At 33.7% G+C, this 14,219-nt stretch overlaps 1 protein-coding gene across 1 annotated transcript; it reads right to left on the reverse strand.

Moving 5' to 3' along the window:
• Window positions 1–534: 534 nt before the first annotated feature.
• LOC145556361 (ferrochelatase-2, chloroplastic-like) lies at window positions 535–5,256 on the reverse strand. Its single transcript, XM_081618012.1, has 9 exons — window positions 4,912–5,256; window positions 3,493–3,826; window positions 3,250–3,393; window positions 3,019–3,120; window positions 2,346–2,449; window positions 2,133–2,259; window positions 1,856–2,008; window positions 1,507–1,607; window positions 535–1,101 (listed from the first exon to the last, which is right to left on the reverse strand). Exons 1-9 carry the CDS (start codon window positions 4,995–4,997, stop codon window positions 792–794), a joined length of 1,461 nt encoding a protein of 486 aa, XP_081474138.1. The 5' UTR covers window positions 4,998–5,256; the 3' UTR covers window positions 535–791.
• Window positions 5,257–14,219: the final 8,963 nt, after the last annotated feature.

Below are 14,219 nucleotides of genomic sequence, written 5' to 3' on the forward strand. Positions count from 1 at the left end.
TCAAGCGACAATTCCTTGTATTCCATATCAATTTCTTCAAGAGTCTCAATGTGCTCGCTCACAAAACTGCAAAAAGTTGACCGACAACAATCCAAATAAAAATTACTAATTAGACAATACAGGTATAAAGCAAATTTAGTTTTTATCGACCCTAATAATATATGGAATATAATATAATATAATAATTATTTTTAAAAATAACTATTATAATAATTTAAGGTAAAAAATAAAAATAAAAATATAATGTCAGCAATTAATTTAGGCGGGAAAAATTTTAATCACAACTGTGTACAATTTGAAAAAGTGATGATGTCGGCGGTTGTTGTTTTACTTTATATAGATTATAAAGGTTAGTATTAGTGAGGGATAAGTACCGCGGCGTTTGAAGATGATAATTCTTTTGTCGATAAATATTGTGGTGGGCGTCATTGAATATGGAAAGGGGATGAGGATGGAATATCCTTGTATCGTGACAAGAAGAAGAGATACAGGTTATGTGGCCATGGCAAAATCAGTAGAGACATGCAACAATAATAAGTGGTTACCAACTCAACAACTTTATTTTTATTTTGCCAAAAAATATATCTTACTGTAATAAATAAAAATCGGCAATGTAAGCCATTAATATCTTGAGCATTAGTATTTGTCGGAATGGAAGTTGAGCAAAAGCTCAAAAGGAAGAATATAAGCATCCTCTTAAGTCCATATTTTCTACTCCGTATAATTCTCCTCTGCAGTCAGTTTTATGTATACCGTGAGGCTTCAAAATCTGGTAAGTCTTCCATCTATTTCTACAAAAGGTTGTTCCTAAACGCCAAAAATATCTTTGGGGACAAAAGCAAGACAAAGGCCAACAGTGAACCGAAAAACAATTTTACAAAATAATTGACCGGATCACTATCGACTTCTTCAGATGTGCTGGTTGTGATAGCAGCTGCTGAAGGTAGAGCTTCAGTGACAGCATCAGCTAGATCATTGATGAAAGAAGAAGTGCAATTGAGAGCAGGAACCCGACCCCAATTCTCAATGCCAGATTCAAGCGCCAATTCCTTGTATTCCATATCAATTTCTTCAAGAGTCTCAATGTGCTCGCTCACAAAACTGCAAAAAGTTGACACGCAACAATCCAAATAAAAATTACTAATCAGACAATACAGGTATAAGGCAAATTTAGTTTTTATCAACCCTGACATCAGTGCTTTTACAGGCATATTTCAATATTACTAATTACTAGAGAATGGTCAACACAACTAACTAAAGTATTACTCACTATTTTTTCTTTCTCCAAAAACTGGTGAACTCCATACTGAATCTACTACTATATCTAATTTCTACATGTTCACTTGAAACAATCTTGTACAAAATCAGAAAATTGGTATCTCACCATTGGTAAGCAGCATCCAATAATGGCACTCAATTATGCATGAAAAGTTGTTAGCGCCACAATATGTCCAACAATAGTAGGTAGAGCATAGACAAAAGTAAGCTCGATTATATGCAACTCACCTCACAGGAACAGCCAACAGACTCTTTACTCCTTTTTGGCCAAGCTCAACAAGAACTTTATCAGTATAAGGTTGCAGCCATTGCACAGGCCCAACTCGACTCTGAACAAAAAGGGTATGAGAAATAAAATTAGCAAAGAGAATATATAAAAACACATCTGAATACTCAGTATAAATATTGGGAGGTATAGACACGAGAACATAGACGGGAAATGAAAGCAGCAATGAAACTACTAAATGAGATGTGGCTCACTAAACACCCAAAAAAAAAAAAAAAAAAAAAAAAAAAAAAAAAAAAAAAAAAAAAAACTACTAAAAGAGATTGGAAACCATGCAGGCTCATAACAAACCTGGTAAGCAAGTGTATGTCCGTTATCGATTCCTCTAGCTTTCAACTCTCTCATAATTAAGAAGATGCAATCCTCCATCTGATCTTTGTATGGATCTCCAGCATCCTCAACATAACTTACTGGCACACCATGAGCGCTAAAGAATATCATAACCTAGACATTGGTGACAACAATGACAGTTTAAAATTCCAAAAGCTTCAAAATCAAATGGCCAGAACCAAAAAATTATGTACATTTGAATAAAACTATATACATTTGAATGGAAGAGCTAACATACCTCATCAGGCATGGAAAAGGATTGCAGCTCTTTCTCAATCAAGTCAGCCATGGACTTGATATAACCTTCTCGCTGGTACCAAGATCGGATGATAGCTACAGGCACGCGAGACAGATATGCATCTTCCCTGACAATGTTTAAATTTTTGTAAGCCAATAAGGTATGAAAACGTATACAAACAATTTCCCAATTACATCCTGAAGACAAGTTTACCTGAAAATGTTTTGGAGAACTCGGAGGCTAGAGCCTGTTGTAGATATAGAAAATTGAGGATAGAGAGGAAGGACAACAAGTCTTGTAATCTTGTCTTTCTTAATCTGAAAATTAAATGAAGAATGTTCAACTGCATTGCTCCAACATAACTTTACATAGGACAGATGGACAGGCTACAGAAATCAGAAATAGATACTTGGAGCAGACATCATTTCGAACATAAGCACAAACTCTAACATATAATATTCATTAATATAATAATATGAAACTATATAACTGAAAGATCCAATGTAAAGAATCAAAACCTTCCCCTTTAGTGCAATGGTAATAATACTAATGAACAAACACAAAATTCCACAACTAGCATCACTTTCTACAGCACAAGAAAGCAAATCAGAATATTGTAACTCATGATTGTTACTGTAATAATCCACTTTATATGCCTGCACTTGGTTTGATGCCTAAATCTAAGGGGCAAAGTAGTGGTCCAAAAAGGTAGAATAAGCAATACACGTTTATGGGTACGTATACTACTAAATGCAGTTCAGTTTCTAAAGACAGCATACAGCAGATCGTGAAAGGAACTAAGAGGGTTCCATAATAGAGACAGGTTTTACTGAAACAAGTGCTCTTATTATAGCAATGATGAAAGAGTACAATGACAAAAGCAAACCTGTTGAACCGCCTCTTCTGTAAATGGGTACCAGTACCTCATGCCAACATAGACAGATACATTCTTATTCTTTGCCTCTAATGCCATCTTAAGTGCATTTGCCTTCAAAACAGAGTTCAATTCAATAAGCTTAGCAAACTATTGGAATTACAAAACCCAAAACACATAAATAATTTAGCAAGGATATGGAAGAGAAGAAAGTAGACGGTCCATAAAGAAAACTTGTCTCACCTGCTCATCAGTTATCTTTCGTAAAGGTGAACCTCCTCCTATAGAAGCATAGCCTTCCTTGCTTTTAGGGGCTCTTAGCATAGAAATCAACTGAGCCAGGGGTCTTTGCAGAAAACGAAACAACGACGGAAGGCGAATGATGTCCTAATCCAATAGTTACGAGACACTAATTAGATAAATTTAATAATATCATCTATCTTCTAGTGCTATAAAAAAACAAACAAACAAGTACAGGGAGCATACTGGGTCGGCAAATAGATTATATAAGAACGGCTGAACATCGTTAAGAGTATCAGGTCCTCCAAGATTCAAAAGAAGCACCCCAATCTTTTCCTCCACAACATGAGAGGGAGATATAGCCAAGCCCTCGTCATAAGTGCTTGTGTATAAAGCAGCAGAACAAAATGTTTTACCCACTACATTACTTCTCTTCTCTGGTTGACTATAGGAAAATCCACTAATGCTGCTGCTTTTACTCTCCACTGACTCAGAAGACATGATTGCATATGAGCCGGATGACGAATTCCTACATGTATATCTACAAGGAGGCATGTAGTTTCTGATTTGTGGACATGACCTGCCAACAGAATAATGCAATAGCAAGGTGTAAGATGCAGGAATGAGATTCGCTCGAATCCATGTACCCAACCAATCCATTTTGAACGAGTAAAAGTAATCACAACACTGGCAAATCCCACATCTGTCCGGATTTTGTTACTACATTTTCTAGTTTAACAACTTCGTTGCTACATTTCTAGTCTACAGATTTCATATCCCCATTTTCACTTAAAGATTACACTATCAACGTGACAATTAATTCCGAACAAGGATAGTAATATAGCATTGAAACCACAAAGGCAGGAAAGAAAGAATCACAAATATGAATACGGAGAAAACAAGGGAGTACGAATTACATTATACAATGTGCAATTCCAATCATTGTTATTAAAATACCGATTTAAATCTTAAAATCTTACGATTTTACGATTCATGTATATCATATGATTCGATTTACGATTCTAACCGATTTTACATATTTTTCTAAACTAGCGAAATCCTTACAAGTAACAAACATGTTTATATAGGTTTTTAAAAATATATATTCAAGTATTGATTGCTTAATGGGTAAATAACTATTATCTATCAATAATTAGGTTTTAAACTCATAATTTCAATATATTTATTTAAATTTATGTTTGACGTCTTGATTATACATGTCGGTAAGATTCTACGATTCGATTTTACGACCCCTTCCGATTCAAAGTAGAATCCCGATTTTAATAACTTTGATTCCAATAGAATTTAAACAAAATGAATTTTAAAAAGTGTCAAATATGTAAATTGAACATGCAAATTCTTCCTAAGTTATAAATTGAGAAATTGTAAATTGTAATACTAATACATGCAATATTAATTTCTATCAAACCCCAGGAAAAAAAAAAAGCCAACAGGCAACAACAACAAATCAATCAAAAATGCTAAAATTAACATCAGAATTTTTCTAATTAAATGGTGGATCAAACCCACGAACCATTTAAATTCAAAACAAAGTTTAAAATTTTAAGAATACCCAATCTAATCCAAGCATGCAAAAATCACAAAATCGAATCAATTCGTAAGAATATACGTAGTAAAATAAAATGGCGAATCCCAAAAACTCACTCAAAGAATCTGGATTTGGAATTACGAAGCGAGGGAGATGATAATCTCAGCTGCGAAACCACGGCAGAGCTCGAGGTTGCATCCATGGCGGCGATCAATAAATACCCAGAAGCCGCAAAGCTGAAATTTGGTAGTTAGTAGATCAAATTACAGAAAAAAATTTTAGGGATTATTTTAATTTTGGATTGGGTGTTTGAAAGTATGAGACTTTTCTATTTGTATGAGTAATTAAATATTGCAATGAATAAATTAATTGGTCAATATATAAAGGAAGAAATTTGGGAAAGAAGGAATATAAAAGAGAAGAAGATGGACGTGTTCAACAATGGTGGTTGGGTGTCTACACCTAATGCACGTAGACTTTTATGACAAGGTCGGTTGGTATATCAAGCCAACTCTGCTCGTATAAAATGAGACGAGTGTTATTGTGTACTCGTATTTGTGTATACTCCGTATGAGAAAATGAGAAAATACTACGGAATACGAAATTTCATCTTTTATCCCGTAAAATATTGAGGTGGTGAGGGTTGTTTACACTTTAGGTGTTTTGTACTTTTGTATAATTTATCCTATTGTTAAACGGATGGGTTTGTGTCTTGTTTATGCCGTGTTTCATCTTCTTGCTAAGTTTAATGACAAGTATGTTGTTCGTATCCTTGACTCCATGGCTTATTCTTATAATGTGTTAGTTTGTTCTAAAGTTTTCACGGAGGAAGGTAATTCCTTGTTCTAAAAACGCAAGTTTAAGCTTGTTTTTTCCAAGTGTAATTTAGCAAAAGTTTAATGTTATGTTTTAGTTAGTTTCTCATCGTTCTTAAAGGCTTTTGCTATTTGATACTTTAATTATATTATGTCCCGTTTTGTGTTGAGGTATGATTCCTATCATACTTAATGCTTGTTTAGGAGAACCTTTGCTTTTAATGGGTTAGATGATCTTCTATTTGCCAAATCCTACCTTTGTAAGCATTACTAGAGATTCGAGGAATATGGCAGTGTTAAAGGAATTACAGGAGGTTGAGAGGCTTTTGTGTTGTGCCTCTTCTGAAATTGCTTCTTTGGACAAGCAAGATGTTTGTGAGATATATGGAGGTCATTCTCGAGGTGTTGCCCAATGAGGATAACATGGAATGTGATGTTGAAGGTCCTATTAGTGGGGTTTCTCCACTTGAGAAGATTTCTAATTTGGAGTCGTCTAGTCCAGAGTCAGTACAATCGGATAATGGTTTGAACCAACATCGATTATTGTGGATGTTGTGGTTCATCTCTTCAAATTGCATCATCTAATATGCAGCGTCTTATGCATGGTAATGTGCTTAGCTTTTATTGTTTGAGGTCTATGTTAGTAATGACGGTTTAGGTTGTCCTAATAAGTAAAACTTAAATCTTGATAGAGGTGAAATATTCACAGAAGCATATTTAGACTTCTAATCTTTTGGTTCCTCCTTTACGTGGCTTAAAGAACCAAGCCATTTCTACTCAAAGGGTCTTGAGTGTTTCTTCTCGATCGTCCACAATCGACATAAATGCAAACCATGCATGTTTTGAAAGAGTTGATCACATCTACAACATTTCAAGTTAGTCTGACAAAAGGTTCAAGGGTAGTCTGAGGGCAATATTCAAGATCTTGAGTTTCAATGAATTCCTCCTTTGCCATCAAGGATTAGGATTCTTGTCTCATTTGAATCAACAACAATGAACTATTTCTCGTTCTCATATTCAAATGCATGGGTAAGATTGATGTTTTGTGATAGAGTGTTTGTAAGTTGCAGTGTGGATCATGTATGCTCAAAGTGACGCCCAACTTTGTCTCTTGATCTAGAGTTTAGCAAGTGAGCTCGTGTGAAGTGTGCTCACATTGGTCCTTCCTAGTGTTTTGGGTACATAATGTGATTGTCGTTGTTTTGTTGTTTTCGTTATATGATCTTCTTTAAAAAAGAGTGCAAAATACAAGTTTATTTAGATTTTAGTTAGGCCATGTTCACTATACCTTATTTTTGTTGAACTAAAATTATTTTTACTAAATTAAAATTATATAAACTACTTTGAAATTATTTTTACAAAATGAAATTAATTTTTACATACTATCTATTCAAGTTAGTGATTTTATTGAATTAAACTTATTTTACTCCATACTAGATCACGGTCCCCAATATGATTCTCGTATTTATTTTTGGCTGCGCATCATGTATTTATCATTTCATATTTTAACATTTTAGACTATATAAAATACCAAATTACCCTCATTTATTTTCATTCACTCAACCACCTAAGTAACTAAATTACCCTCATATTTTATCTAAACATTTGTGCCTCCACCCACATGCATATCAGTACTTATTTTTTGTGGTCTACTCTCATTTCTTATACTTTACTCTTTGTTTTTATGTATTGTAGTATGTATTTTAACCTCTCATTTTCTTAATTCTCGTATGTTTTAAAGGATGAAGGAGGTATATTTTTAAAGTGAAGAGACAATAAAAATATTGACAAGAGGCAATGCAAAATGAATGATAGAGTAAAAATTTAAAATATATTTTTTTTGACGGGAAAAATAAAAAATAAAAAATGCATATATAGAGTTAAAAAAAAAAAAAAAAAAAAACATTTCCGCGTGATAGTACTTGTATAGTTGTAACTTGTATCAATGACCGTTGCAAACCTCCATCTCACCATTTACCGCGTACTCATTCACCACCTTAGAGCAACTCCAACAATGTAAAATTAGGACTAGCTTGCAATTTATAAAACTAATAAATAATTAGCTTAACCATTGGAATTGCATTACCAAATTAGCTGGGCAAAACTATTTGCTTAGCTAAGCTAATTAGCTTAGCAAATTGTGGGAATTAAAAAAAATTAAATAAATAAATAAAATTATTGAAAATTAGCTTAACCATTGTGGGATTAATTAGCTACAAGGTAGATTAGCTTTGCAATCCTAGGTGGCATGTCAAGCTAATTTCACAATTAGCTAACCATTGGAGTTGCTCTTATACACTCCTCAGTCCTAAATTCCTAATTTCCAGTTTTCGATTGAAACCCTAAAATGATTTCAGCAATCAATTCTGATCAAAACCCTTAACTTTACTCTAGATTATGTTACATTCTCTCCGGTTTCATGAAATTTTCCGATCAAATTCTTCATTTTTAACATCGATTTGTTGTTTTAATCAACAAATTTGTGTTAAATTAGTGTAATTTGAGTTGGGAATTTCAAGGTCATTCGTAGCGAATCTGAATATTTTGTTCTCTGAGTTGACGAAGTTGTGTCGATTGTCGAAGAAGACGACTTCGTTATAGGTAATTTAACTCTATTTTTTTTTTGTAATCTAGGATTTTTCGAGGGTTTTTTTTTTTCAAATTAAAAATGTTTATTTGATTTAGGGTTTCTAATTTATCTATTTTAACCGTTTGTTATTATTTTATCGTTTTTAATTATTATTTATTTATTTTAATTTCGTGTTGGTAGTGCTTGATGTAGGTTTGTAGGTTTGTTTTCATGTATAGGGGAAGAAGTGTAACAATCTTTTGGTTTGGTTTGTATAATTTTGATTTGAATGCTTATGCTAATTAGTATTATATAGTATAATTAAGTGATATAGTTCAATGTTTTGGCCAATCTACCTTCATGAAGTTTCATATTTTCATGTAGAATATGGACTATTTCTGGGTGCTAGCTTTATAGACGGTTGGCGTAATTGAGTTGGGTTTCTCCCTTTGGGTTGTATGCAGTCTGTGCTTGAGCAGAGAAGCGAACCGTAAATGACTTAAGGTGACTATGCTCTATATTACTGTAGTAGGAATGCAAATTAAAGTGATGTGTGTACCATTTGATGTGTTGGATAAGAGCTTATATAAGGTGAAAGTGGGGTCTTTATTTGGTTTAAGTCAAGTTTAATGTGAACCATGTGATGTCAAGTTTTGTTTTTCTAATGAATTATGGATGTGATTTGTGAAACTTAATTGATTTTGGCCTTTTGTGAGATTAAGATATTTGAGAATTAAAGTATTAGGGGAGTATGGTGATGCTTACTGCGTTTGTGATAAGGTCCATGGCTTTTGCAATACTTGTGGAATCTTGCAATAAAGGGATGAGTGAAAGATATTAGGCCTGACACTATTGTGTTAGTAAGGCTTTGTAGAAAGAATTAATGCAATTTTTCAGCAGAAAGATTCGGTTAGCATTGTAAAGCTATCGTCTACCTATTTTTTTTTGGTTTGTAAGCTGGTAAAGAGGACAGTATATTATGGGAGACATAAATTATGAAGTATTTAGTGCATGCCCTTATTGTCTTGTGTATTGTATGAGTTATGGCCAGTGAAATGCTGTATATAGGATATGAGACGAGCAATTTTGTGAATGCTGGTTTTTCATTCACTTAAATTTAGGGGAATGTAAGATGTGTTTAAAATTTTGGTAATGGCCTCAGCTGTGATATTTTTGGGTTTATCTTTTACGTCATGAGTGGAAAGTTGGAGACAGAAGGCAGAATATGGTTTTATTTTGTTTTATTAATTGGCCTTAGAGAAAACTGTAGGTAGCCAAAGTCACTATGTGTTGACCAAAGAGATATTTTTGGGTTTATCTTTTACGTCATGAGTGGAAAGTTGGGGAGAGAAGGCAGAATATGGTTTTATTTTGTTTTATTAATTGGTCTTAGAGAAGACTGTAGGTGACCGAAGAGATGTTTACTCAAATATAATAATTTTTATTTAGAGTTTATTTTGAGATTTTAGGCCTGCGTTTGCTATGTGGTTGATGGAGAGCTTTCTTCTGAAGAATTCTGGGAGCAAATAGTGATCTCTTTGGCCTATTTCTATTAGTTTATCATTGAGAGAAATATGGGAAGCCGCTTTTATCATGATATCATTTGTGTTTATAGAGTAATCAAATCAAGGAGGGAATATAGTGTGTAGAAAGAAAGTATGTTGAAATTCATTTTGGTGATAATTCAGAATGGAAACAGATTTTTGCAAAAGAAAACTGACTTTTATCTTTTTTTTTTTCTCCCTTACTATTGTTGACTACCATTAACTGAACATTAATTTTCTTACTGAAGAGTATGTTTTAGATTCTAGTGGCTATATTTATTATGTAGCTTGTGGAAAGTCATAATTTGAAAGCGTATGATGAATTATTTTAATAATAGAAGTTTGGAGGAAGTATATGGTTGGAAAACTATTGAGTAGAATAAGGGAATCCAAGTTCATAATGATTCGATAAGGGAATAATGGTATGAAAGTTTGTTTGGGACAAGTTTATAATGATTTGATGGTTTTTATTGGTTATACATGATGAGGCTTTGAATAAAGGAGGAAATGTTATGTTTAGGACGAAAGGGTTGCTATAAAGTTTGTGATTGATCATTAATGGTTTTAAATGTGTGTATGTGGAGTAATTTAGTAAAAGCTTATTTTGTATAAGGCAGCTGTTAAGAAGATTATAGGAAGCCAAATTCATTTTGTATCGATGGTGATTATTATTTTTGGGTAATGGTTGTTTATTAGAGAGGTGTTGATCTAAGAGGTGTTTAGTCATTACTATATCTTTTTTTAAGGTTGAATCTGTGCTTTTAATGGTTTTGTTCCTTATGTGAATGATGGAAGTTCTTTGTAGGTTTAGTAGCTATGTTTGTTATGTACCTTGTGGAATATTAATTTGAAAGCATATACAGAGAGATTTTGGGAGGCTTCTTTTATACTATCCAACTATTTTGAGGAATTAGGAATCCAAGCTCATCAAGTTTTGAGTGCTATTAGTATGTGTGCTTTCCCGGTATTAAATATAGATTTGTTGACTAAAGGTGGGATTTTTTTTTTTTTTTTTTTTTCTATTTTTTTTAAAGGATATTTGTGTATTTAATTGGTGGAGTTTGTGATGTTTATTTTATTGATTAAATGAACTAAAGTTAGGACTTAGTACGTGGTTCATATAAATTTCTAATTTGAAAGTGTAATTAGAGTCACCTAGTGAAAGAGGTATTTGTGGTTATGTTAATGTATTATAATGGTTTATATATTAGGACTGGTTTGTTTGGTTATACTTATTTTTACTAAACCAAATTGATATTTAATGATCAAAACTAGCTTTTAACAATCTTTACTTATTATGATTTTTCTGTAATGAATAATTAGTTTTGAGATTCTAGCTGTTATGTTTATTATGTGCCTTATGGAAAGTAATAGTTTGAAGTACTTATAAAGTTATAATGTTATAAAGGCATATATATATTGGGCAGCTATTGAGAGGAATAAAGAGAGCCAACTAGCCAAGTTTATGATGTTTTGTGTGTTGATTTGAGGTGCTGACAAAAGTAGTCAAAGCTACGCTGAGAACAACATTGTAATTAGGGACTTAGGTGATTGATTGTTATTGGGTTATTTATTTATATGTTTGAAAGCTTTTAAGAAGTATGTAGGAAGCCCAATTCATAATGTGTTGATGGTTATTATTGTGTTTGGGTATTGAGTTTAATATACAAGAAGTGATGACTGAAGATATGTTGACTAAATGTTGAGGTTCTAATGTTTTTGTTCATTATGTGGTATTTAGAAAGTTCTATGTTGATGAATGCTTGGAGTAGACTAATGAAGGCTAGACCTATCTATTGTCAATTCTAGAGAGGAGTTTGGAAGACAATTTCATTATGTTTTGATGGTATTATTTCGTTTGATTATTGTGTCTAAATGACAATTGTTGGTTGGAAAGAGGAAAGTTGATGAGAAAAGAAGTGTAATGCGTGCGAGATGTTTTTATGAATTTAAATTTTTTTTGGATGGTTTATTAGAAGCAAACACACTGAACGAAATTTTGATGTTCTGACTTCTGAGTGAAGAGTTTCTATTGAGGTTTTGGTGGTCATGTTTATTGTATAGCTTGTGAAAAGTCCTAATTTGAAAGCATACATGGAGTAATCTCATAGACTTCTTTAATTTTTTCTAATTGTTGTGAGAAAGTATAATTCCAAGCTCACCAAATTTTAAGGGTTATTATTGTGACTTACTTGTATGAATAATGAGATTTTTTGACTAAAGATGAGAGTTTCTTTTTCGAGGACATAAGTTTAATGGCGGTGTTTGTTAGGTTTGTTTCTTCTCTTTATATATAATTAAAATCTAGTATAGTGATTTTCTATTATCTGAAACTGTTTTTCACTAATTAAATCTGAATTTTTCTAAATTGAGCTTGTTTTTACACATTAAAAAAATTAATTAGCTAAAATTACTTAAACAGATTACTGTTTTTGAGGCTAGTTGAAGTTAAAATTTTGAGGTTCTAATAAGTGGAGTTATTATGTAGTTTATGGGAAATTGTAATTTGAAAGAGTAATTGGAGTCATTAAGGGAAGACTTCATTTATATTACGCAATTAATTACTCCCGTCATATTGTAATTTGAAAGAGTAATTGGAGTCATTAAGGGAAGACTTCATTTATATTACGCAATTAATTACTCCCGTCATATTGTAATTTAAAAGAGTAATTGGAGTCATTAAGGGAAGACTTCATTTATATTAAGGGAAGTCCTTTTTTGCCTTGCCCGCTGCTGGTGTGCCGCGCCCGATCGAGCTTACGCTCACCCGATCGGGCGCGCCTCTTCCTTGAGGATCCTTATGCGCGCAGCCGCCCGATCGGGCGTAAGCTTGCCCGATCGGGCCCGGTCTTCTTCTTCGAGGCTTGGATTTCGATTGGGCTCAATTCCTCGGCCCAATCTAAGTTTCCTCATCGGGTCTTGATTAATCGATCCAATAGCCCCGGTATCTCATACCGAGCCCTTAATCATCGGCTCTCACCGATCCTGGGCTTTAAGAGTGGCTGTGTCTTTCTAGCTTCCGTAGATCCATAAAAACCCTATGCAATTTCCTGTAAAATACAACTAAAACTACGAAAACCCTAGAAAACACAAATTAGTAATAAAAGTGGCTCTAAGGAGCCAAAAACACTACTAATTATGACCGCGGGACGGGGGTAAAACACTATATAAATTGGATATATCAAACTCCCCCAAGCCAAACCTTTGCTTGTCCCTAAGCAAAGAGCTCATCAATGAACATATAAAACATGCCTCATCCCAATAAACAAAATCAAGCACAAACGATTCAAGATAAATCTAATGAACATGCTTCAATGTCAATCAATCTCATACATCTAATTATCATTCATCCCCAACAATTGTCAAGTAAAGCAAACCACATGAGCATATAGAATTCAAGACTAGTGCTCACGCACTCAAACTCTCATTTATGTGGCGAGTAAAAGATGTACTCGATCGCTCTCCAACCAACCCCAACCCCTTTACTTGTGAACAATGCCCACCCATCTCACACTCTCGTGTGTTTAAAACAATGAACGCTCAACCTACTAGTCTGACTCGAAATATGTCAAATCATAACTTGCATTGATAGACAACACTTTCACATTCACACAACTCTATGCACAAAGGTCGGAAGGTCTTTAAAGCTTGTAATGTAAGGCTAGGGTAAAGGGTAGGATAAATTTGGGAATATGTGAGAGAAAAGCTATGCATTAAGGGAGCCAAATCCTAACAAACCCATGATCAAAATAAATGATGATCGTACATCTCCATCAACATAACTAACTTCAACAAGAATTCACCAAATACAACTCCAAACAATATAAACAATCCCAACACTTACAATTTTCACTCATAAAAATATGATAATGTAGAACTTGAGTGAAATACAAACTTTGGTTGGAGAGCGATCGAGTACATCTTTTACTCGCCACATAAATGAGAGTTGAGTGCGTGAGCACTAGTCTTGAATTCTATATGCTCATGTGGTTTGCTTTACTTGACAATTGTTGGGGATGAATGATAATTAGATGTATGAGATTGATTGACATTGAAGCATGTTCATTAGATTTATCTTGAATCGTTTGTGCTTGATTTTGTTTATTGGGATGAGGCATGTTTTATATGTTCATTGATGAGCTCTTTGCTTAGGGACAAGCAAAGGTTTGGCTTGGGGGAGTTTGATATATCCAATTTATATAGTGTTTTACCCCCGTCCCGCGGTCATAATTAGTAGTGTTTTTGGCTCCTTAGAGCCACTTTTATTACTAATTTGTGTTTTCTAGTGTTTTCGTAGTTTTAGTTGTATTTTACAGGAAATTGCACAGGGTTTTTATGGATCAACTACGGAAGCTAGAAAGACACAGCCACTCTTGAAGCCCAGGATCGGTGAGAGCCGATGATTAAGGGCTCGGTATGAGATACCGGGGCTATTGGATCGATTAATCAAGACCCGATGAGGAAACTTAGATTGGGCCGAGGAATTGAGCCCAATC

The sequence above is a fragment of the Chenopodium album genome, chromosome 8 (genome assembly GCF_948465745.1).
Source record: "Chenopodium album chromosome 8, dcCheAlbu1.1, whole genome shotgun sequence".
Lineage (NCBI taxonomy): Eukaryota > Viridiplantae > Streptophyta > Magnoliopsida > Caryophyllales > Amaranthaceae > Chenopodium > Chenopodium album.

Bases quoted from the DNA above. Each gene is read 5' to 3' on its own strand.
- LOC145556361 (XM_081618012.1), bottom strand. From the start codon at position 4,997: ATGGATGCAACCTCGAGCTCTGCCGTGGTTTCGCAGCTGAGATTATCA. The intron at 2,450-3,018 runs GTTTGCTTTTGT...TTTAATTTTCAG, and splicing joins CAGAAGAGGCGGTTCAACAG to ATTAAGAAAGACAAGATTAC. The intron at 1,102-1,506 runs GTGAGTTGCATA...AACTTTTTGCAG, and splicing joins CTGTTGGCTGTTCCTGTGAG to TTTTGTGAGCGAGCACATTG.